This window comes from Benincasa hispida, chromosome 1 (genome assembly GCF_009727055.1).
Source record: "Benincasa hispida cultivar B227 chromosome 1, ASM972705v1, whole genome shotgun sequence".
NCBI classification, from domain to species: Eukaryota; Viridiplantae; Streptophyta; class Magnoliopsida; order Cucurbitales; family Cucurbitaceae; genus Benincasa; species Benincasa hispida.
This window is the reverse complement of record NC_052349.1, coordinates 4,994,031-5,018,325: the sequence shown is the minus strand read 5'-3', so window position 1 is coordinate 5,018,325 and position 24,295 is coordinate 4,994,031. Positions and strand designations below refer to the sequence as shown.

The 24,295-nt window shown below is 32.4% G+C and overlaps 3 protein-coding genes across 3 annotated transcripts; all 3 read left to right on the top strand.

Annotated features, from left to right (window-relative positions):
* The first annotated feature begins 2,990 nt into the window (after positions 1 to 2,990).
* Positions 2,991 to 8,602, top strand: LOC120069560 (AT-hook motif nuclear-localized protein 7-like). Its single transcript, XM_039021352.1, has 6 exons — positions 2,991 to 3,321; positions 3,811 to 4,234; positions 6,052 to 6,119; positions 7,421 to 7,552; positions 7,748 to 7,909; positions 8,001 to 8,602. The coding sequence occupies exons 2-6, from the start codon at positions 3,877 to 3,879 to the stop codon at positions 8,310 to 8,312; spliced, it is 1,032 nt and encodes a 343-aa protein (XP_038877280.1). The 5' UTR covers positions 2,991 to 3,321; positions 3,811 to 3,876; the 3' UTR covers positions 8,313 to 8,602.
* Positions 8,603 to 12,991: 4,389 nt separating this feature from the next.
* On the top strand, positions 12,992 to 16,943 carry LOC120086158 (proteasome subunit beta type-1). The gene is made up of 7 exons (XM_039042639.1): positions 12,992 to 13,152; positions 13,244 to 13,351; positions 14,306 to 14,387; positions 15,242 to 15,371; positions 15,446 to 15,588; positions 16,364 to 16,450; positions 16,539 to 16,943. The coding sequence occupies exons 1-7, from the start codon at positions 13,106 to 13,108 to the stop codon at positions 16,611 to 16,613; spliced, it is 672 nt and encodes a 223-aa protein (XP_038898567.1). The 5' UTR covers positions 12,992 to 13,105; the 3' UTR covers positions 16,614 to 16,943.
* Positions 16,944 to 17,953: 1,010 nt separating this feature from the next.
* Positions 17,954 to 24,012, top strand: LOC120086149 (ATP-dependent DNA helicase 2 subunit KU80). The gene is made up of 12 exons (XM_039042626.1): positions 17,954 to 18,139; positions 19,168 to 19,260; positions 19,433 to 19,484; positions 19,613 to 19,744; positions 20,689 to 21,092; positions 21,243 to 21,529; positions 21,637 to 21,832; positions 21,949 to 22,155; positions 22,893 to 23,060; positions 23,159 to 23,482; positions 23,549 to 23,679; positions 23,779 to 24,012. The coding sequence occupies exons 1-12, from the start codon at positions 18,125 to 18,127 to the stop codon at positions 23,855 to 23,857; spliced, it is 2,088 nt and encodes a 695-aa protein (XP_038898554.1). The 5' UTR covers positions 17,954 to 18,124; the 3' UTR covers positions 23,858 to 24,012.
* Positions 24,013 to 24,295: the final 283 nt, after the last annotated feature.

Sequence of the window (24,295 nt, the reverse complement as noted above, 5' to 3'; positions counted from 1 at the left end):
TATAATCATACTAATAATCTTTACTTTATTTCCTTTAAAAAAAAAAACCAAATGATAAAAATACCCCTAAATAATAGTTGTAATTACAATTATATCCTTAATTTTTTAATAATAAAACTGGACCCCTGAACTTATAAAAGTATTAAAATTGAGCTCTTAAACATACAATAATTGTAAAAATTAAATCCACAAATGATAAAAGTTGAACCATCTTATACAATTATTACAATTTATACATAAATTCGAAGGTCCAGTTTTAACATTTGGATACGACTCAATTTTTAAATTTGAAAATTTAAGGATATTATTGCAATTAATCGTATTTTAGGGGTGATTTGTGCAATTTGTCTTAAAATAATAAAAATAAATTAATAATAATAATAACAACTCTTTGCTTTGTTGACCCAGGTCCACACTCTCATTGGTTGTAACAAATCTATCCTTCACCCGCAGGTGAAGTAATCGAGTCATCACTTTTTCATCTTCATTCCGACCCAAAATATAATTTCTAGTTCGAAAAATAAATTAAAACCTACTATAATCTCTTTACTAATCTTCGATTGTATGTCTAATGGAGGCATGAACGTTCAAGAATTGTCTAATAAATTCCAATATATTTCTTTTTATGTATCAAACAAGACCTTGATCTTTAAATTTTATGTATAATAGATTTCTAATATATTCGATAATTTTTTAAATTTACGAGCACATCTAACACAAATTGAACGTTAAGCATTTATTATATGCAAAATTTGATTATGGTTTTGGAAAAATAAAATGTTGAAGATGTCATTGACTAATTAGATACACACCTTATTAAAAGTTTGGAAACTAGTTTAATACTTTTAAAGGGTAGAAAAGCAAGAAGTAATACAAACCTACATAAATATATGATATCTAACGCATCCTCTAGTTATTAAAAAGTTTTGGTCGACACATAAGAAGCGAGTGAAAATATTATCTATGATTCATATTGTGAGTAGAACAAATATGGAATACAAATATTTGAAGATATGGTCTCAAAAGAGTAACACATATTATGTTGAGATAGATTGATATTAACATTGTTTTTAAAGATAAAATTCATTAAAAAAGTTGTCCACCAACAGTCGAATAAAAAACATAATAATCTTTGATTATAAAAGAGGACAAATAGAGATTTCTATTTATCTCGGGGAAACACTCCCCAAACAAGGTGAGAATCTTCGATTGGACGAAGAACGTGGAAGGAACGAAAAGAATTTTCTCCTCGTTGACTAGACGGAAAGAGGGACTATGATTAAATTCTCTGTCATACTCCGATATATATATACATAGCTTCAACCATAAGTATTTTTCTAATTTTCACCTCGACCTTTTATATTTAATACATTTCTAACATATAAATGCTTTAATACTTACTTCCTTACTTTTAAGATCATTATGTTATAATATTCAAGTTGAAGGTCAAACTATGATATTGTAGTATTTAAGATTTAACTTTTAAAAATGTATGGATTCAATGTTTTATCCATATATTTACAAAAAAAAAAATCCCGAACTCAACAACAATCCAAACAAGGCACTGACGGATCCAAAATTTTTGTTGATAGAGGGCTCGAGTCCCCTTGAACCGATACTAAATTTACTCGTAGAACAAGACTACGTGCACCTATTTAATTCTTTCAAATTGTAAATTGAGCAAATAATTAAAGTCTGTTAAACGTTGATGGAAATAGAGTTAATAGGTGGATAGACACACACATGTCGCATGCTTTGAAATACTAGTGGTGCTATATTATATTATTGTACTTGTACTTAAACGTTATGCCAAAATATTGGCTTCTTTTCCCCTTCAAATAAGATTGATAATTGCAATTTATCAAAGTTTGCTTCAAATATAAAGACATTACGAATCAGTAAACTCAAATAATGTAATTTATTACCAACTTGACATAATCAATACACTCAAATGACATAAAAAGTCAATTTCAATACGACAAAAGTATCGTCTAATAACTTTTATAAACAATGCATTCAATGATCAAAAAAAGTGTATATAGAGTTTAATTCAAAATACAACCATTAACAATAGTCAAATATACAGAATCAATATGAATACATTCAACAAGATCGTATCAAAATTTCGAAGTAATTATTAGAGATCTTAGACTGATAAAAAAGAAACGTGCATTTTATTAATGTAGATAATAACTATTAATTATTTTACGTATTTATTGTCAATACTTTCATCAGTACCATTCTCATTTGAATATAATGTGGTTTAAATGTTATCAGTAGTCGGCTAATTAGCAAGTCTTAGATTTCTCGTCATATTTCGAAATGTAATATTATGATGTTTTTTTTTTTTTTCAATATAAGCTGAAGCACGGTCTCCAAAATTAGCAAGTTTGAAATTTCTTACCATATGTCGAAAATCGAAATGTAATAATATAAAATAAAAAACAATGAATTTAAAGTTAAAAATTAAAAATTAAAGTAGTAAAAAAGAAAAATGAAGCAAGAGGATTAGAGGGGAATCGGATGGCAAGTTTAGTAATTAAAAGCGAATTCAACGGCAAAAAATAAAAGAAAGAAATCTGATTTGTTGGGAAAAAGACAAAAAGCAGGTCAGCGGCAACAAAAAGGTCGGCCCGCTAACACTAACCTTTGCTGCCTTTGCAGCTTTTAATAGAAACAAAATTAATGTATTTTAACAAATTCGTTTACTTTTTCTCTCCCTTATTCACATCACTTTTCTTTTTTCCGTAAAATTTTTAACCCATTTCTTTATTATTTTCCATTATTATTTTAACTTTTTCTTTTTCTCAAAGTCATCAATCTACATAATTTTTTTCCCCCTCCCTTATCGGACGTGAAATTTTTCATTAACCAGATTGTAATTTTATCGGGTTTAGCGTTTGATTATTTTAAAAAATACAGGGGGAAAAAATCTTGATCTTATAAAAATTAATTATAATTTTTCTATTCTCCATTTTCAACTTTTTTTTAAAAAAAATTATTTTTTGAAAATTTTATTTTGTTATTTACTTCGCTTTCCCTTTTGCTTTCTCAAGTGGTTTGTGTTTCAGACAGCTCTGGCCTGGAACCACTGGCCGGTCGTTACTTTCCGGCGGTTGTTATTTTCTCAGGAAACAAACAGATTTTTAATTTTTAATTTAATTTAATTTATTTTTGTTCTTCTGAAATTTAGCGATTGTTTCTTCTTCCCTGTATCTCGGAAGAAGGCCTTGCTTCCGAAAGCAAGGTAAAAATCCTGACAGAAAACGAAGTCGTTTTGGGGCAGTGCAACACTGTGGAAGGAAGTTATTTCTGTCATAGGTCGTGATCTTTTAGTTCATCGTGAAATTTCTCTTCATGCTTCCATTTTTTTCTTCATTTAATTGCCTTTTGATCCTCTATTTGCTCTAAAATGTCGAGTTTTAACTGTTTCTTTTTGAATTTCTGTTGTTTGGTTGTTTGGTTGTTTTTTTTTTTTTTTTTTTTTTTTTGAATTTTGTGGTTCAGTGTAAGAGTTTAGATCGTTAAACGGCGGCGGAAAGTTCCGGCCGGAATCGGCGGTGGATTTTTCTTTCATTTTTTTTAGAAATATCCTGCATGATCTTGTAGAGTGACTTCCTTTTATTATTTTTATTTTTTAAGATTTGATTGGTTATTTGATTTTTCTTCCTTGTTCGTGTTGTTCATTGTAGAGTGAAGGGGATTTTTCGTTTTTATATGTTATCGTTCTTGTTCAGTCTTCAAAAGTGAGGAAGAAAACTATTTGTTTAATTTTGTTTTGGTATTGACTAATCTTCTTCTTCAAAGCAGGAATGAGCATCTAAATCCTGCACCCAAAAAAAGAAAAAAACCCCAAAAGATTCGAAGTTCAAAGCGATGGAAGAAAGAGAAGCCATAAATGCAGGAGTAACAGTGATAGGAGCCGAAGCTCCGTCGGCTTATCACGTGGCTCCGAGAACCGATAACCCGCCGCCGGCCGCAGGCGGCGGTTCGCCAACTGTCGCCGCCTCGCCCGTAAGTGTGGGGCTGCCCGGAAGTGGAACCACAGGGAAAAAGAAGCGGGGTAGACCTAGAAAGTACGGCCCAGATGGAACGGTGACCATGGCATTGTCGCCATTGCCGCTTTCTTCCTCAGCTCCGACGGCCGGCGGCTTCTCCATCACCAAGCGCGGGAAGGGCCGGCTCGGCGGCTCCGAATTCAAACATCACAAGAAAATGGGAATGGAATATATAGGTAATGGGCAACCAAAGTTTTTCTTTAAAGAAATTTTCAGTTGGGATCATTAGAGCTGTAGAATTACACTAATTTTTTTTATTTAGTCTTTGTTGAGTTTTTCATCAAAATTTGCAGTTTGCTTCTGTTTGTGTATAAAAATCGAGGCAGGTTCGAGATTTGGTTTACTTAGATCTCTGAATATCATGAAGAATATATAATATCTTCACTTCAAAAAAGATTCCCATTTGAATTTTGCCTTACAAAATTCACGTGGGACCTTACTTGTTGGGATATGTCCTTCAACATATAAGATGTGTACGGCTGCTTTTATACTGAGATCTGACCTTTTAGGGGCTCTTCGAATATTCTTCTCACGTATTCTTTTTTTGTTCGTCATTTCCTTCAAATTCCCAACAAAACTGTTATCTTTTTTTGTTTTGTTTTTTAACCAATTTATTTGTTCTCTGTAGATGTTTGATCTGTAAATTAGTTTAAAGTGGTAGATCATAAGTTAATGCTGAGCGATCGAGCTTTTCTCAGAGTTGTTTTTGGCCGTACTTGGAATATAGTTGTAGATTCGAATCTATGTTACATGAGCTGAAAGTTTTGTGAAAAATAGAAACTCTTTCTGCCTCACGTAACGGTTAGAATGATTTGACTCCTTTGAAAGTTACCAATTACCTGGATCAATTGTCGTATCTGAACTTTCGATTTGAGTTGTACGTAATCGATACTTTTCTTGATTGGAGTTTGATTATTACTATGTTCTGCATAAGACATTAATGATGAAAAATTAGTGTGTGAACCCTGAAAGAAAAAGATCAAGTCCAACTTAAAGTGTAGGTGATGTTAGAGTAAGATATAGTTAAAATAGGTCAAATCCAATTATAAGCAATTTAAACATCTTCCATTCTTAGATGATCATCAATATCAAAATCTTTTGGGTATTTATAGTAGGTCGAATTCTCGAATATTGTTTAAATTACTGAAAAGCCCTTTTAGCCTTTCGAGATTGGTTTAAATTGTCGTCGCGTCATGTATCCAGCTATTTTTGTTTTCTAGCATGTCTTCTACTTCTACTTTTATTAACTGTTTGTTTTCTTTAAAATTGTTGACCGTGGTGTTTACAAATTTAATGTATTGAATAATGGTATATGTGGAAGATTTTGCTGCCACCATTTGGCTTATCTCTTAGGCTCGAAATCTCTTTCTTGTTATAAATATCGTGTTTGTTATTTCATGTTAAAAATAAAGAAAACAATCTCGTTAAACATTTTGTTTAAGTTCTTTTGGTTGAACTGGAGAGAATCCAATTGAAGAAAGCAGTTTTAGCCTTCTCTGGAGTCTATTGCCTCAGATCTCAGCTACTAAGATCATTAAGAAGAAGATAATATGACCCGAGACAACCTGAGTTTTTGTTGTGATCGTTCATCATTTATACTTATTATGCCTTGTGGTTATGGCTTCTCGAGGAACCCAATATTTTGGTGTAAAAACAGAGGATTTAACAAATAGATGGTTTATCTAAAGTGCTTTGATCATGGTACCTAGTGTGGGATCTTTGTTGTTCATGCCAGTCTGTTATTAGTAGATGAGCTAAACGTGCAAGTAATCTAGCGTGCTGGCAAGTCTTTGGTTTTTCGTTTTCTCTTATAAACTCTTAGTTTGTTGTCAGGGATAGACTTTGTATTCTATCTATGGAAAAGGAGGGCCGTTTTACTTCTACAAAAACACGAAACTGTGGAGCATAATTTGAGCTCTTTGATTTTCTTCATCTTATTGGCTTTCAGCTGTTGGTATCTGAAATTATATTTGTTCTCCATCAATTATTACAGGAGAATGGAATGCATGTTCGGTGGGTACAAATTTCATGCCTCATATCATCACAGTCAATGCTGGCGAGGTACGTTCATTATGGAAAATAGAAATAAAATGAATGTTTTCGTACTCATACCTAATGTCTGCTATGTATCATTGCTACAATTATGACCCTCATACTTCAACCAAATTTGGTGGTCTCTATCCTCAATTTTTTTCCTTACGTCGAAACTCTTGAGAATTATAAGGTGTTCAAGTTTCAAGGCTTTGGATATGGTTTCTCTTGAACCTATTTTAGCTTGTAATAGAAGTTTCTAGTGTCTAACAAGTAAAAGTATGCCTTCTCAGCTAGTTTGATGATTTGGTTGTAAACCTTCAAATTCTTTCAATCTCTTAGTTCAGTGGATGAAGCCTTAAAACGTTGTTAGGATTTGTTTTAAAATACAAATTTGTTTTTGGAACAATGTTTTGGCAAGAACATGCAAGTGTAAGTAAATTTTGTTTTGTTTTATTTTTAAAAATTAGGGAAATTCTTATAAATGGAAAATCCAAAAAATATTTATACTTTGGAACTTTTTGCTATAAAGATGTAAATATTTTTTTATATTTAAAAGGCCACTTAAAATTATTCTTTTATTGTGTTTTTACTTCTTTTTTTAGGGTAATTGGAGTATTTTCCTTCAATTTGTATCTTTATCTTGTGGTTTCTAGTGGACAATAGTTTTAACTTGACTAGTGAATTGATTATTTTTCTTAAAAAACTGTTTTGATTTGATAATAGTCTCCCAATCAAGCCATGAGGTTCCATGTCTATTACCTGTATAATCTCTTTCAGTTTCTAGAATCTATATTTCTGACTTGAGATGAAGTCATTGAATGTCCCCATGGATTTTATTTATCATCGGGGCTGTTTTCAAATAAAGGAAAATGAATAAACTTATTTACAAATATAGCAAAATGTTACAATCTATTAATAGTTTTACCATTTAAAACAATTACCTTTATTATTATTATTATTAGGTTAGAAACCAAACTTTTATTGAGAAAAAAGGAAGGAAATACAAGGGAATGCAAAATGGGTCTATAAGAAAAAGAGAAAAGGGCAAGATAGTTACCAAAGAGGGGATTTAGTCCAATAAAGTCGAACTAGAATGAGAGTTACAAAAGAGTATTAACCGGCAGCCATATGGAGGCATTCCATCTCCTCATGAACTTCCTCACACAATCTCTCCACCTCGTAAAAATTTTGTTAGTTTTTTTCCAATCCAGATACCCCAAACAATAAAATGACCTCATGAATTATTATTTCCCGCTCGGCTCTCTCTACAGATGATATAATTGACTAACGTAGTTTTTCTTTTTTTTGGATGTTTGGCTGTTGAAAAGGACGTCACTATGAAGATCATATCATTTTCCCAACAAGGTCCTCGAGCAATCTGTATTCTTTCTGCTAATGGTGTAATTTCGAATGTCACTCTTCGGCAGCCTGATTCCTCGGGTGGTACTTTAACATATGAGGTACACCAAGTCAATTAGTCTTCTACTGGCGCTTGCCAAATTTTCAATAAATTAAAACCATTCTAGAAGATGATAATGCAGGACCGAAAATCAAAATGGGAGATTGTCTTATTGAATTGTTGTGCATGTAATAAGTGGCCTTTGCATTGTTTCTGTCAAGATGATTAATAGGGATTATATATTTGTCACTGTCAGGGTCGTTTCGAGATACTTTCTTTGTCTGGATCATTCATGCCTACTGAAAATCAAGGAACAAGAAGCAGGTCGGGTGGGATGAGTGTCTCCTTGGCAAGCCCCGACGGTCGTGTTGTCGGGGGAGGGGTAGCTGGTTTACTCATAGCTGCAGGCCCAGTACAGGTATCAAACTTCTTTTTATTACCACAATTTGAAGAAGCAAAACATGTAGTATTTCCATGGAATACTTGTATTGAACTTTCCTCTAAATTAGGTTGTAGTAGGGAGTTTTCTACCAACTAGCCAACAGGAGCAGAAGGTAAAGAAACAGAAGCCCGAGTTGGTACCAGCTGCAGCCCCTGTTGCCGTCCCGAGCACGGCACCAGCTCCCACTGTGCCAACTTCCAATGCCGATACAGATGACAGTTTAAATGGGAACGGTCTGCAAAATCCCGGGTCGTTAAAACCGACCGGTTTTGCTCCTTCGCCTTTCCAGAGAGACAATTGGGGTACCAATGCCGCTGTTCATTCCTTGCAGGAGCCGAGAAATTCCGCTACCGACATCAATATATCTCTGCCAGGCTAATCTAATTAGTTGCTTACCAAAAAAAATTGCATGCTGACCACATTGATCTTATATGATTTAGGCCTTTCTGATTGTTCTTACCAAAATTACCATTTGAGATTTGACTATGATCCACCACCACAGTGAGCATTAGGGAAGTTTTTATCGCCAACTTTCCATGGTTAGATTCACACATTTTTCTTAATTATGATCAATTAGGACATGTCTGATTTAGTTTTTGGTTTTTCTGCTGTACCTGTTATTAGGATGATGGATGTAATGAATGAATGACCTCTGGCTTTTTTTCCATCTATTTTTGACAATTTTGTTATTTTATGGACTTTTTTTTTTTGTATGTTTCATTATTATTATTATTTCTGGAAGTGAATGCTGCAGATTTTGTTTGGAAGTGCCAGGTGGTTTCTGTTTCTCTCTAACATATTTCCTAAAATGCATTCTCTCTTTTTCTCCAGTTTTTTCTTGTGATAAATGCCAATTATGTCACAAGAAAAGTAGGGTTTTTCTTCCTTTTCCAACAGCCAATGGTTTGGGTTCCATGTGATCATCTTTAACTCTCTTTTTTTTTAATATTATTATTTAAATTATCTTAAAATGAAGAGATTCGTATGGTTTTTTTATTTTTGTTTTTGTTTTTGAAAATTAAGTTTATAAATATTACTTTTCATTCAAATTTTTTTGTTTTTATAATTAAATCTAGACACTATTTTTCAACTAATTTTTTTCATTTGTTTTTTTACCCATGGTTTAAAAATCAAGCTAAAATTTGAAAACTAAATAAAGTAGTTTTTAAAAAGTTTTTGTTTTTGAAATTTGACGAATTCAAGTATTATACTAAAAAAAATATTCAAATTATTATAAGAATTGAGAATGAAATAGATTTAATTTTTAAAAAAATCAAATGATTACCAAATTGAACCTTAATTATGAATTTTGTTTATATTAATTTCAATTGAGTTCTCATGATTTTAAAATGTTCAAAGATAGTTCATATAAAGTAACAAAAAAAACCAACTTACCCACACACAATATATATATATTACTTCAAAAATAAATATTAATAATGGGATTGGCTTAGATGGTATTAATATTAATATTACTATTAATAATATTGTTATTCTTGACCTCAATGAATGAAAAGTAACACAAAATCAACTAAGCTAAAAAAAAATCTTATAGTCAATTTAAACTTAAAAATATATATTCATAATGATAATGGTCAATCTTTGTTGCACTTATAAATAGAATTGGCCTAGTTATATTTTTATTCTCAAGTCATACAAGAGTTTTAATGTTGGACTAAAATTCTTATTTTCTTTGACTAAATATGACCAACAAAACTTAAAATATCCTATTCACAAATAATACGATATTGCCCCAAAAAAGAGGGGAAAAAAAAACGATACATTGAATATTTGGTACACTTAAATTTATAGTAGGTTTAAGCCTAATGATAGAACAAACTATCAAACTAATATTAAAGAATGGTGATCTTTTTACTACAACCATCGTGGAATAGTGGAACCAATCTTTGATCCTAAAGTAAGAGTGCATTTTAATTATTACGGAGTAGCTTGAAACTAAACTCACTTTAAAAAAAAATAGAGATAAAAATATTAACATTCGACAAGAAGAGATTTATAAGCTTTTCCTAAACCAATTTCCATTGAAAATTAAAAAATTGGTTGGCGCATGAACTTTGAGATTTGTGTTTATTTGATCTTATACTTTCAGAATGTTTAATAAAGTTTAAAATTTTTAAGTTTGTACCTAATGATCCCCACATTTTTTATATAAATAATTGAATTATTAATATATATTTAAATTTTATGTTGTAATGAAATCCTAAACTTTCAATGATAGGCCCCATTTGGCAACCATTTCAAATTTGATTTTTGATTTTTGAAAAATAAACCTATTTTCTTTTTTTTTTTTTTTTTTTTTTTTTTTTTTTTTTTTAATACCATAATTTGCATCTTTGTTAAGTATAATGGCTGAATTCTTTTTGTTAAGTATAATGGTTGAATTCTTAGCCAAATTAAAAAAAAACTATATATATATATATTAGTTTATAAAATTTGGTTTTATTTTTTAAACCATTGGTAAAAAAAAGTAGATAACAAAGTAAGAAATTTAGAGGTCGAAATAGTGTATATAAGTTTAATTTTCAAAAACAAAAAATAAAAAATCAAATGGTTACCAAATGGGGTCTTAAAGATTAAATTTATAATAGTGAAAACTTTATAGACCAAATAGACACAATCCTCAATATTTAAGGACTACAATTGTAATTTAACCTATATAAGCTTAATCTCTAAATTTTGAGATTTGTGTCTAGGTTCATAAACTTTGGTAAATGTCTAATAAGCCCCTAATGGGTCATTCAAATTTGAAAATTTTAATTGATTTATTATATATAGATCCGAATTTTATATGGAAGCTTAAACTTTTGATTTTGTATCCCATAGATCTATGAATTATGAAACATATAGAAGTTTACAGACTAAGTTTGTAATTCTGAAAGTTCAATGACTGAATAAACACAAATTTAAGGCTAAAAAACCAAACTTTAGTTGTTGTTCCTAGATCACCCATCCATCTTAATTCTACCTAAATTTTTTCATAGAAACACTATAATCAATATAGGATCGTATAACAATACTAGCAAGTGGACATGATTAAAGCTCATAAAACTAATAATTCAACTTAGATTAAAAAAGGACAGTTGCAGATATAATAATCATGTCCAAAATACAAGCAGATAGACTACATTGCGAAAGAATTTGTGATATAACAAACTTTAAATCTAATTCTCGAAGTCTATTAATGATAGACTATATCGTTGATGAGAGTATGTAATTGATAGAATATATCAATGATAGATTTTGCTATGTTTACAATTTTAAAATATCGTTGTTCACTTAACTATTAACACTAAAAGTACTACCCATCGTACCTACTGATAAAAGACTAGAGATGATTGTATAAATGGTCAAAATGGAATGATTTTTATGAAAAATGGCCACATATTTTTCTTAGTGAAAATGACTTAAGGACTAATTCTAGGACTATTTAATTTTTAATAATGGACAAAAATGCCCCCTACATAATCCCTACAATTATGCTATATTTTTAAAAAACTGTCTAAAACAAAATCTAACAAACTAAACTACCCCAAATCTAACCTTAATTCTAAAAATAATAATATATAAGATACACAGACAAAACTAAAGTGGAGATACATAATCTAAAAAAACATAATTAGGAATTAATGGTTGAAAACAAGAAAAAATAAACCTTTAATTTTCACCCCCAACTTAATATTATTGATCATCAATAATATTTTATTATAATTAATAATTTTAACACATAATAAGCTAATACCATATATTCAAAATAGCTATCAAATGCCTTTTACTATCAACTCCTAAAATTATTTCATACTAAGTCCTAGAAATATCTTCTACTCATAAACAATTAAAATTCATACTTTGAATTCATATTAAAATAAACTTAAATCTTCGTTAGACTAAGTCATATAAATACCTCGTAGAAGCTAGAATCACCATTTCTTTTATTAATACTATGTTGTAATTAAGAGCCAAATTTTTTATAAGACTGAGTCACTCCAATATTGCAATTGCAAATACTGTGTATTAAAAGACCGTCAACTGAACCACGCAAAATACCCTACACTAGACTAAAGTATTTGACGTGAATAATATATTTTGAGAACAAGTTGTTCAAAAGCTAAACAACCTTTTATTTATGGAGCACAATCGATCCTGACTATGGACAGAGGAGTCTAGTACACAAGAATATATGTGAGGGCCACATCTTTCATTTACACCATTCATGATCCAATTAAATACTTCGGTATATGAATTATTCTCACATTAATTGTGGACTACATCAGTTATCATCCTCCTCCTCCACAACGTCTCATGTCACCTACTTTTACCACAAAATTTCCGTAAAAATACTAATTCTTTAAATCCTCAATTTCATCTTTCATTTCCACTGGCATCAGTTTAGATAATAAAAAAACCATTAAATACCTTTTAAGTTTGGATGTGTTTCAAAAATGTTAATTTAGTGACCAAGTTATCAATCAATTGTCTTTAAAAAAAAACCATGCACAAAGGATCGGGTTTATACTTCAATCAACACCTCATGTGACCATGGGATAAAATCGACACAGGGTATATGGGTACTTAAACTAGAGATAAAAAAACGTTTAAACAAAAAAGAACTATTAAATGATTAAATAATTAAATCTCAATTTTTTAAAAAAAACTATCGTCTTCATACATATTCATATTTATTTGAAGATTTCTTTTAAAACTACCAGTAATTTGAAGAATAAAATCTATGTAAATCTCAAAAGAACGTGGATCTACCTAATTGGGAGCATGTGGTGAGGGGTAAAATGGAGAAACAAAGATCAGTGGTGGGCCCCTAAAATAACAGAATGGCCATTAATCAATAATCCCAGATAAAAATGGCCAATCCAAGCCTGAAAAACGTTGGGCTTTATTGTGTGAATGTCCAAGCAACCCAAATTTGTTAGAACAGCCCACCCACATCTATGGATTGGGCCACTCTAAAACGCCGTCGTTTTGGTCATTCAATTCACATCATTTTTTTTTTCTTGAGCGAAAAGACACCGTGAGATCTAAAGAAAAAAAAAAAAAAAAAGCGAGAAAGCTATAAACCCAGAGACCAAGTTTTGTGCCTTTGCTTTGCTAAGTTCCTCTTCTCTCAAGAACGCCTTCGTTTCATCTGACCTATTCGCCATGACGAAGCAGCAAGCTAACTGGTCTCCTTACGACAACAATGGCGGGTACTTTCTATTTCTCTCTCATTCTCTATACAGTGTTTCGATGTTTTTATTATCTGTTACAGGTTATGAATCACTGACAAACTTTGTGCAGATCCTGTGTTGCGATTGCCGGTGCCGATTACTGTGTAATCGCCGCTGATACTCGGTTGTCTACGGGTTACAACATTCTCACTCGTGATTACTCCAAAATTTGTAAGCTGTATGTCAATCTCTGACCGAATTTTAACTTTCTTTTGGAATTTGAATTCTTAAGCTTAGTCGAGTTTCGGATATGTTTCCCGAATTGTACGGTTGTCTACGGCTACGGGTTTAGTTTACGTTTTTATGGCTGTTACTCGGCGATAGACTTCTGGCTTTTAGAGTTCACTCAGGGTTATAGTTGGGTGGAGTTTTGAACGAAATGAACGGTAACTTATCTGAAAATTGTGTATTGGTGTGTAATAATATGTGGTTTAGCTTGTGAATGAAATTGGTGCCAGCTTACTTGAAGTGTGTAGCTGTGCTCTTGGGAATTTGGTCATTTCATGGTTTTGGTTTTGCCTCGGAAGGGTTATGAATCGGTTGGAAGCATTGAGGAAATGTTATGAAAGTAATGGAGAAGCATTCTTTTAAGGATTGATGGATCCGTTGGATGCTGAATTTACTGCTTAAACCTGTTGATAAATGATTTGGGAGACAAAGTATCCTGAATGGCCAAGCCTTAGTTCAAGGAGCTAATTGGTCTATGATACTCCCGTTTGTAAATGTGGAAGATCCTTTTTTGGTTGAAGGGAAAAAAACAATTATTTCTCAACCCTTGAGGGTGTTTTTGGATTCCATTGCACAGGGGTATAACTAAATTTTGAATGAAATTCAAGTTGGTGATATAAGTAATGGTCTGATGTTTTGTATTCTTTTGTTATGTTATGTCATTGTCAATTGATTTCCTCAATTTGGTCTGACATTTCCCCAGATTTGTTATTGTACTTCACCTTCATCTAATGTAAATTTTTTGATCACGCTGCTTCCATGACAAGGGTTTTGGATCATGCATTTTTTATTCTATGGATTTGATGTTACTAGTATACTTCACTCACCTAAAAGCCCACTTTTCCACACACATGCATACATTTTACTGATGCGCTTATTTATGTTATGACTATTGATGTTGCAGGGCTGACAAAGCTGTGATGGCCTCTTCTGGTTTTCAAGCTGATGTGAAAGCCTTACAGAAGGTTTTGGCAGCTAGGCATTTGGTGAGATTTCTATCTGAATGAAAATATCTTCTTAGTTTGATCTCCGTAATGCATATTAGCCAAATGCTATGCTATAAGGCTTCATTTACAAGGCTTTGAGTTTTTGACACACCTAATTTTTTTTATTTTATGTGAGTTTGATATTGTGTGGGTTACTATTTTAACCTGAAGATTGATCTCCTTCATTATATGACTCCTTTTTGTGATTTGATATCTGGTTTATAGTTTCGTTTCTATTAGGCCTGGATTGTTGTGTATATATATTATGCACTGCACTTGTTATTGTTGCTTCTGCATTGTTGAAATTGTAATAGCATGGTTTTTAAGATTTCAAATACCATGCTTCCCATGTGACATTTTGTTCCCATCCTTCTGTATATAGTCAAGATGTTCATTTGCATTTTCGACATCACATTTGATGTTTTGATCTTATAATGATTTTAGGAGCAAAGCGACTCTTATCTTAACTTTTCTTTTTGTGATTTTCTATTCTGTAATGTTTGTTCTTTTAACGAGTTTTGCGGTTTATTATGTCCATTTTAATATGTGTACCCTCTTTCATGTTCATCTTCTGATTCTAATTCTAATTTTTTCATGCATCAAACCAAATTGGTTCTTAATGGAACCTCATTTTTCTTTTAAAATGTACAATGAATACTTCAAAAGTTGAATTGAAATTTGTGGTGTAAATTTATTACTTTGACTCTGAATTGCTCTAATTTTGGGAGAAGATGATGCACAAAGCATCTTGTCAATTTCAGTTTTCAAATTTATTTTGTATAAGATTTCAGGTTGGAGGATTGGAATATGATTCATTATTTTGATGTCTCATACGTTACTTCCTCTACTTTCAGACCTACCAACATCAGCACAACAAGCAAATGAGCTGCCCTGCGATGGCTCAACTGCTCTCGAATACATTGTACTTCAAACGGTTCTTTCCGTATTATGCTTTTAATGTTTTGGGCGGGCTTGATAATGAAGGTACATGACTTCCCTGCTTGTGGTTCCAGTTTTATGTCTCACTTTCCCATGAAGTTATTCTCTTCTTGAAACAGGAAAGGGTTGTGTGTTCACCTACGATGCTGTTGGGTCTTATGAGAGAGTTGGATACAGCGCCCAGGGGTCGGGGTCCACCCTCATTACGCCCTTTTTAGATAACCAACTGAAGTCTCCCAGCCCTCTATTATTGCCTGCACAGGTATGGTCTCTCATGGAAATTACATTTCGGCTCAAGAAAATAAAAAATGGTGTTGATGGTTTCTCCCCTTTTTGAAAGCTGAACGGAATACTTGGCAAAAATAGACCGAACTCAATGGATATCCAAGCTTAACCAAATATTTATTATCGTTATTATTATCTAACCAGATATCCAAGCTTTCGTATTAGACAAGAATATCGATAGAACCATTGGGAGTAAGAAAACTGGAAAAGGCTCTATTGGGTGATAAGGAGGGAAAATGTAACAAACTTGCACATCCAAGACCTCTCATCTTCCCAAAAATACATTAGTCCCATAATTCTTGTATGTATATACCATGCATGACTTTGATAAAGAACTAAAAGGTTAGCAATCCATGGTGGGCATCTATCAGGATTTAATATTCTATGAATCTTTGATATCCAAATGTTATAGGGTTAGGCAGGTTGTCTCGTGAGACTGTGAGATTAGTTTGAGGATATGGGTTGAGGTGCATGTAAGCTATCCGGACATTCACAGATATATTAAAAAAAAAATATCATGAAGTGTAATTGAAAGGAGCCCATTACCCTCCTCCCCCTTAACTTGTTTACTCTCTGTCACGTAAGGCCCCCACGTGTGCCCGTACTTGCACACGGGCTTTACTTTGCCTATATGGTATTGGTAGTTCAAAGTTGAAACCGACAGTTCTAACTCGGGCGGGTTGACTTTGTTTTTGGGATGCATTTCTATTCTCTTTGGTATCTCTTTATCTCAACCAAATTATGGTGAACAGGATTCTGCCACGCCTCTGTCAGAAGGTGAAGCAATTGACCTGGTGAAAACTGTTTTTGCATCTGCTACTGAGAGGGATATCTACACCGTAATTCTCTTCCACTATTTATATAATATCCTTATTCTGAGTAAGCATCTACGTAGATTCCAATTCTGAGAATTTGTTTTATTAACAGGGCGACAAACTCGAAATCGTCGTTCTTAATGCCGATGGTATTCGTCGCGAATATATGGATCTCCGAAAAGATTAGTTTGGTGTTGGCTTGATTGATTGAATGTTGGTGCAACCGTACGAATTCCTCATCGGCAGTAACCGTCGTGGAGATTATTGCACTTTGATATTTACAGATGGCTAAGTTTTAGTTTTTCTCTGTAATATGACTTCTGTTTCCAGATTAAAATCTCTTTTGTTGACATGGGATAGTATTAAAATCTGCAGGGCTGTTGGCTGATGTTGATCGATCTCCCCCTTTTTAAAAATACTTTACTTCTAGAAATTCTACAAGTAGTATATTTCATGAGAAAATGGATTTGAATCTTAATACAAGGTAATAGAAGCCGGGTGGAACACAATAATTTAATTCTGGTTAACATATTGTTTTGATTTAGAATGTCTTTGTAGTGCTAGGTCTGGAAGCACTTGTATAAAATAGGCTAAATTATGACAAATATCAATGAATTTGGAACTTTTCTCTTATTCCTACATTTTTAAAAGTTGCAATATTACCACTCAACTTTCATAAACGTTTCAAAACTACCATTGGAGTACAAATTCTTTAACATTCCAAACAAAAATCAGGATTTAGAACTTGACCTAAAACGATGTGGTGACTCAAATTTTCGTGTTATATCACTTGCTATATCATTTCATATCTCAGTTTTTATATAATTTTTAAAGAATTTCTAATTTAAGGGTATTTTTGAAACGTTTATAGAAGTCTAAGGAAGATATTGCAATTCTTGAAGGTACAAGGTATTTTTGAAATAAATAGCAAAGTTCAATGAGATAATTGATTAAAAGACCCAATTTTAGACCTCAATGGTTTTTATCCCACCTTTTCAAACTTAAGAATTTTGCCTCTTACTTCATCACTAGCCAAAGTTACAAAACTGTCATTAGTTTTTTTCCCTTTTCTCTTCTTCTTCGTCTCAATTTTGCTTCCTTCATTTGTCTTGGTCATTCTCCATTTATTTGTGGTAGTTTATGATATTATTGAGATTATTAAGTTGTGGCGATTTTCACATTACTTTTTTTTGGTTAAAATTAATGGCTGAATCAACAAAAAAAATAAAAAATAAAAAAAATGAACATATGTTAGAATTTAAATCACTCATACAAGTCTATCAAGTTTAACGAACTAAAATTTATATTGAAAATTAATTGATGATTTTTCTAAATAAAATATATCGTTTTCTTCAATTTCTTGAAATATGTTTAATATTGTTGGAAAAATATTTATGTGCATCCAACCCTTGTTTTTGTGCATTTACTCGATTGTCTAATTATAATGAATTTAAAGAGATATTGCGTATCAAGTATTAGTCATAAAAAAGATTTATTACATAATAATTAGAATAAGTCAATAAAAAGGAACTTCGAAATTCTTGCATACATTAACAATTGGAGCGAAAAGTTAAAAAAGAAAGTAGAGGGAGGAGAGGGAAGTGCAGGGTCGAATCATTTAAATTAGTCTATGCCTGTGCTTCTGCTCCATTTCAAGCTTCTGCACCAAGCTTCTCTGCCACTGCAATTCTCTCTTCAATGGCTCGCAACAGGGTAAACTATTTTCTTTCTTCTGCCATTACTTCGATGTTCGAGTTACTTCTTCTTCTAATTCTTGCGCGACCAAACGGAACTGGTTTTTATGGAGCTCGGGTTCAGTATTTCAATCGAAAGAAGTTGAGTTTTATTTTGATCCTCACATAAGCCAAGTATGATTGGATTTACGTCTAGGGTTTAGGTTTTGTTGTCTAAGTCGTTCATTAGGATCCAGGATGTTGGCTCGTGTTTTTTATAGGTAACCGAGTGCTGTTAAACCCGAATGAACGAGGATCTTTCTTCTTCTTTAGCTTCAGAATTTGACCGTGAATTTCATAGGAAAAATTGCTCACTTCCAAAATTTTGCTTGGAAAAGAGACATCTCCTAGCTTATTTGTTGTTTGACCAGAGCAAAATACTACTATACGCTAAATAATTGCAATATTATTCATTGACCTTTTGTAAATGTTTCAAATCAATAATTTGAGTGGAATTCAACAACAATTTTGGATATAAATTAAGACCTGGAATGGGTGTGGCAATCTCGGGGTCTCAATTTTCATTCAAGTTCACCGCCACGTTATTTCAGGTCTTAATTTTCATCTAACGTTCGACTCCAAGGGTGGTTTTAAATGGTTATGAAAGGTTAATAGTAATATTGTAACTTTTGAAAGAATAGAGGTATTTTTGAAACAAAGGACAAAGTCCAGGGGTACCTTTTGTCATTTAGCCTATTTTAATTAATAACTAGGATATTGACACTCTTTGGTATTAGGTTTCACTGATACTTGGTAATTTGTATGTTCCTATGGGCTACAACAAGGTTTTAAGTTTTCAATATGAAACTTGAATTCAAGACCTAAGAGGACATCTCCAACTATTTCACCCTGTATCATTGGTACATCCTTGCAGGTGTCAATGAGCTACAACTTACAAAAAACTTTTAAAAGTTGTAATTGTACTGCCATCTCAGTGAATCTGAACATGTCATGTTTTTATTCTATATTCATATTTCTCAATTCAAGGATTTATGTTATATGGAGTAGGAAATCTTGGTGCTGGTGCTGGATGTTGGTCCATCAATGCACTCTATTCTCCCCGAGGTTGAAAAAGTGTGTTCAATGCTAGTAGAGAAGAAGGTATTCTGTTAACAGTTTTCTCTAGATATTTATTAGTTTCTAACTTATTTAGAGTTTTTCCTTCTGTCAAGGACTAATGAGTTCGTTGTGAACAAATAATTTTTCACGTATCAGAAATTCAGAACATATTTTCTTTAACTATTTTAGTTAATTGTACCATCTTTTGATGCAGCTAGTCTACAACAAATATGATGAAGTAGGAATTGTTCTATTTGGAACTGAAGGTCTCTCTCTCTCACAATTTTTAACGTTTATTCTCTTAAATGTTCATTAACAGATGTGTTCGAAAACTTGTTCGTATTTACAAAATTTTACTGTACGGATTACTTTACCTATGCAATGATATTTGCAGACACTAAAAATGAGCTGACAGAGGAAGTTGGTGGATATCAGCATGTGGTGGTTTTACAGAACATGAAAGTGGTTGATGGAGATCTTGTTGATGTTCTAAAACGGATCCCTCGAGGAACTGTTTCTGGTGATTGTATCCAACATTTTAATAGAATTCATTGTTCGTTTGTGTTGATGGAGGATCATGCTTTGCTTTCTATACCTGTATCATTTTATAATAGATTATATGCTGCTTGAAACTCTGATCTTTTTGTTTCTGCAAATTGGACCTCTGCAATGTTCCATTCATCATCGAAAATTCCTTTCGTTCCATATTACTTTACACTTTTATTTATTTATTTTTAATTTATTTAAATAAAAATAATATCAGGATTGATCCCTGGCATTATGCTTATGGTCTACTCAGCTATTCTTAGAGAGGCTGTTTTGTCCACCCCTAAGCCTAGCTCCAAGAAACAACAAACGGTTTAAGTTATTAATTAAGACCCCGTTTAATAACCATTTGGTTTTTAAAAATTAAATTTATAAACACTACTTTCATTCCATCTATTGATTTCTTTATCTTGATATGTGTTTTTAGGAGTGTTTTTAAAAACCAAGCCAACTTTTGAAAACTTAAAAAAGTAGTTTTTAAAAACTTGTTTTTGTTTATGGAATTTGACTTAGAATTCCAATGTTTAGTTAGAAAAATGAAAACAATAGTAAAGAAGCTGTTACAACACAAACACCATTCAAAAACCCAATTATTATCAAATGGGGCCTAAGTTTCAGTCGAGGGACTTGAACTCAGGACCTTAGGGGTATCTATAAAGCATCTATGCTGTTACCACTAAGCATGCCCCCTGAGGTTTTCTATGATCCAGCTTTAGTTTGCTGCATGATGGTGGCTTGACTGTCATAATAATTAGTAAATCACAAATCATTTTCCAAAATGATTTATTTGTAATGCTACACTAAGGATTTTATTAGCTTAATGTACAGCGACAGACATAACATAATTTGTTCATGGTTAGATTATCTGAAGTTTCTTAAATTGTCTAATGTTGATATATTTGGTACCTTGACATTTGTTGGTAGTTCTTGACGCCATAATTGTAGGAATGGATATGTTGATAAAGAAATTTGGAGTGACAGAAAAGGGGAAGAAACGCTTGTGTCTTGTTACAGATGCTCTATTCCCTATAAAAGAACCTTATGAAGGAACTAAAGAGGATCAAGTTACGACCATTGCACAACAGATGACAAAACATGGCATGAGAATGGATAGTGTTGTTGTGAGAGGGAGGTTCGGTCAGGATGCAGATGAGAAAATGATGAATGAAAATGACAATCTTTTAAACATATTTTCAGAGAAAACAAATGCAAAAATGGTGTATGTGGAGAGTCCAACTTCATTATTAGGTGCAATCCGGACTCGAAGCATAGCGCCTGTGACAATTTTTAGAGGCGATCTTGAGATAAGCTCCATTATCAAGATTAAGGTGAAGTGTTAGGTCTTTAACATGACTTATGCCCAACATTTTCAGCTACTCTTATCATAAAATTCTGCTAGAGTGTTCAAATTTTTTGGTAGAAAAATTAAGGGTAGCTTCCATCTCTTTTACACATGATTGATGCTCCAATTTAATCAGGTATGGGTTTACAAGAAAACATCAGAAGAGAAGTTTCCTACTCTGAAAAGATATTCTGATAAAGCACCTCCAACTGATAAATTTGCCACACATGAAGTCAAGGTAGATTATGAGTACAAAAGCGTTGAAGAACCTAGTAAGGTAGTGCCTCCAGAACATAGGATTAAAGGTTATCGGTATGGACCTCAAGTGGTTCCGATATCGACTGCTGAATGGGATGCAGTGAAGTTCAAACCAGAAAAGAGCGTGAAGCTACTCGGATTTACAAATGCATCAAATATAATGAGGTGGATTCTAACTGTTTTGAATTTTTCTTTACCCTATCATGTAAAGGAACATTTTGTACTCATAGTTTGTGTTTTGAACTCTTCTGGTTTGCTTAATTATTTTGAAGGCACTACTACATGAAAGATGTAAATGTCTTAATCCCTGAACCGGGCAATAAACGAGCCATTATTGCGGTTTCTGCTCTAGCAAGAGCAATGAAGGAAATGGACAAAGTGGCGATAGTGCGATGCGTTTGGAGACAAGGACAAGGGAGTGTTGTTGTGGGTGTCTTGACACCCAATATATCAAAGAAGGACGGTATTGTATGTCTACTAAATACATTTTTGTATTCCCTTATTGAGTAGTCTTTGTGTTATATATATATATATATATTACCTTCCACATTAATTTGCTTCATTGACGATCGTTTTTATGGTAGGCCGATTCGTTATACTTCAACGTACTTCCCTTTGCGGAGGATGTTCGGGAATTCCAATTTCCATCTTTCAGCAATTTGCCAGCCTTGATGCAGCCAAGTGTAGAACAGCAAGAGGCAGCGGATGACTTTGTTAAGATGCTCGATCTCGCACCAGCTGGACGAGAGGAAATTCTACAACCGGATCTCACACCAAATCCTGTTCTGGAGGTATGTATACCTTTATGTTTTCAATTATTTTCAATCATTTAGGGCTTGTTTAGTAGAGAATTTGAAAACAAGGGGTACAATGAGAATATAGTTGTATTTCTTGTTTTCAGATATGTGTTTGGTAGCAGATTTAAAGATTTAATTCTAATTTAAACAATTGTTTAATATGTGTTTGATATTATATATTTATTAATCACAAAACTAGTTGTAGTTGCCCACTATTATTTAGTTGACAATAAAATATAGATTATCAATTTATAATATGATTTATGTTAAAAAAATATATATAATTATTCTTTTGTAATATTATATAATTTATAATACATTACATAGTGCATATTATGTTTTTTATAGAATAAATTGAGTTTATAACATGACATATTGTACTTCTTGGGCTAATAAATATTTTTTATCATTATTTAATATAATTTTGCCTTTTAAAATTAAAAATTCAAAATCTGAATAGTGGATACAATGAAAACATTGTTTTAAGAAGGATCACAAAATTCAAGAACAGTTTTCAGAAACAGAATTAGAGTTGTCTGTCAAACACAGATTTGCTGAACTCAGTGAATCTGAAAACATTAAACAAAATCCAGATTCTCTGCCAAACAGGCCCTTAGACACTCTGAAATCACCATTTTCCCTAATCTTGATTACGAGGCTTCTTCTGTTAATGGGATTTGTTGCTTGCTTTGCCCTTGAAGTGTGTGTATTCATCAGTCTTGTGTTGGCAGCGCTTCTATCGCCATCTCGAGTTGAAATCAAAGGATCCAGATGCTGCTGTACCTCCACTTGATGGAACTCTCCAAAAGATTACCGAGCCAGATCCAGACTTGTTTTCTCAAAACAAATCTGTTATTGATACATTTCACAGAAGATTTGAGCTTAAGGAGAACCCAAAGGTAGTACATCAATGACTTTGTATTCGATACTTGATACAATTGAATTATCCTTGAAGTCTTATCTTACTCAGAAGTTTTATATATGATCTAAAATGCAGCTAAAGAAACCGAGAAGGCATTATTTACGCGAAAAAGCATCCGGTTCAAGCGATAAAGAGGATAATGATGAAATTTCTGCTCAAATTGTTGAATCTGTTTCCAATATGCCTATAGTTAAGGTCGAAAAGATTGGAGATTCAACTCCACTCGAAGATTTTGAAGCTATGATGTCTAGAAGAGATAGTCCAGAGTGGATCAGTAAAGCAATAATTGGCATGAGAAACAAAATATTTGATCTTGTTGAGAACTCCTCTGATGGTGATAACTATCCAAAAGCTATCGAGTATTTGCGTGCGCTTCGCAAGGGTTGCATTATCGAACAAGTATGTTACACCCTATCTGTCCCTTATCTTCATGCTCAAGAATAAAACTACTCATGTTTTGTACAGGAACCGAAGCAATTCAACGATTTCCTCCGCCATCTCCGTAAATTTTGTCTGGAAAAGAAACTTCATAGCTTCTGTGAATTCCTTGCATCTCAACAAATTAGTTTAATCTCCAAGGAAGAAGCCGCTGACAGGTTTGATATTAATTTTCTTACTGAAACTCTTATCTGCATTGTTCTTCTTATGAAGTTCTAAGTTCTTAGTTTGCTTTGGTATATTTCTATGGTGAGCAGTGAAGTAGCAGATGATGAAGCTAGAAGCTTTTGGGTTAAAATGGAGCCTAAATCAGAGCCTAAATTAGAGCAGTTCTAGATAATGTAGCATGTAGATATGTAATTTTGTGTATCCATCCAATGTTAGAGCGTGTTTACTAGTTATGTCACCTTAAAAGAAATTATAAAAGGAGGTATATTGTTAAAACTTCCATTTCAAGGGACAATGGAAATTTTGTTTCCTACACTTTTAAATTCATCTCCAAATTCGTTATGTTTAGAATATAAGTTCATGTAGTGTTATTTATTCTTATTATTTTTTAATTTATACTTAAAATGAATCATTTTTTTTTAAAAGGAAGTTGATGTGATAAGAACATGGGAAAATAATATATATACATATAACTCTTTTCATAAATAAAAAATTACTAATATAGTTTTGAAATAACTCTTTTAAAATAGTTTGGCATGTAAACCAAGTATTGAAATATCTGTTGATATGATAAATGGCTAAAAGGTTAGGGTTTAATCTCCGGTG

Coding starts and splice junctions, on each gene's coding strand:
- LOC120086149 (XM_039042626.1), top strand. Junction 21,093..21,242: donor GCTCCATTATCAAGATTAAG/GTGAAGTGTTAG, acceptor CAATTTAATCAG/GTATGGGTTTACAAGAAAAC. Junction 23,061..23,158: donor AGCTTAAGGAGAACCCAAAG/GTAGTACATCAA, acceptor TCTAAAATGCAG/CTAAAGAAACCGAGAAGGCA.
- LOC120086158 (XM_039042639.1), top strand. CDS start 13,106: ATGACGAAGCAGCAAGCTAACTGGTCTCCTTACGACAACAATGGCGG. Junction 13,352..14,305: donor TACTCCAAAATTTGTAAGCT/GTATGTCAATCT, acceptor TTGATGTTGCAG/GGCTGACAAAGCTGTGATGG. Junction 14,388..15,241: donor TTTTGGCAGCTAGGCATTTG/GTGAGATTTCTA, acceptor CTCTACTTTCAG/ACCTACCAACATCAGCACAA.
- LOC120069560 (XM_039021352.1), top strand. CDS start 3,877: ATGGAAGAAAGAGAAGCCATAAATGCAGGAGTAACAGTGATAGGAGCC. Junction 4,235..6,051: donor AATGGGAATGGAATATATAG/GTAATGGGCAAC, acceptor CAATTATTACAG/GAGAATGGAATGCATGTTCG. Junction 7,910..8,000: donor TAGCTGCAGGCCCAGTACAG/GTATCAAACTTC, acceptor CCTCTAAATTAG/GTTGTAGTAGGGAGTTTTCT.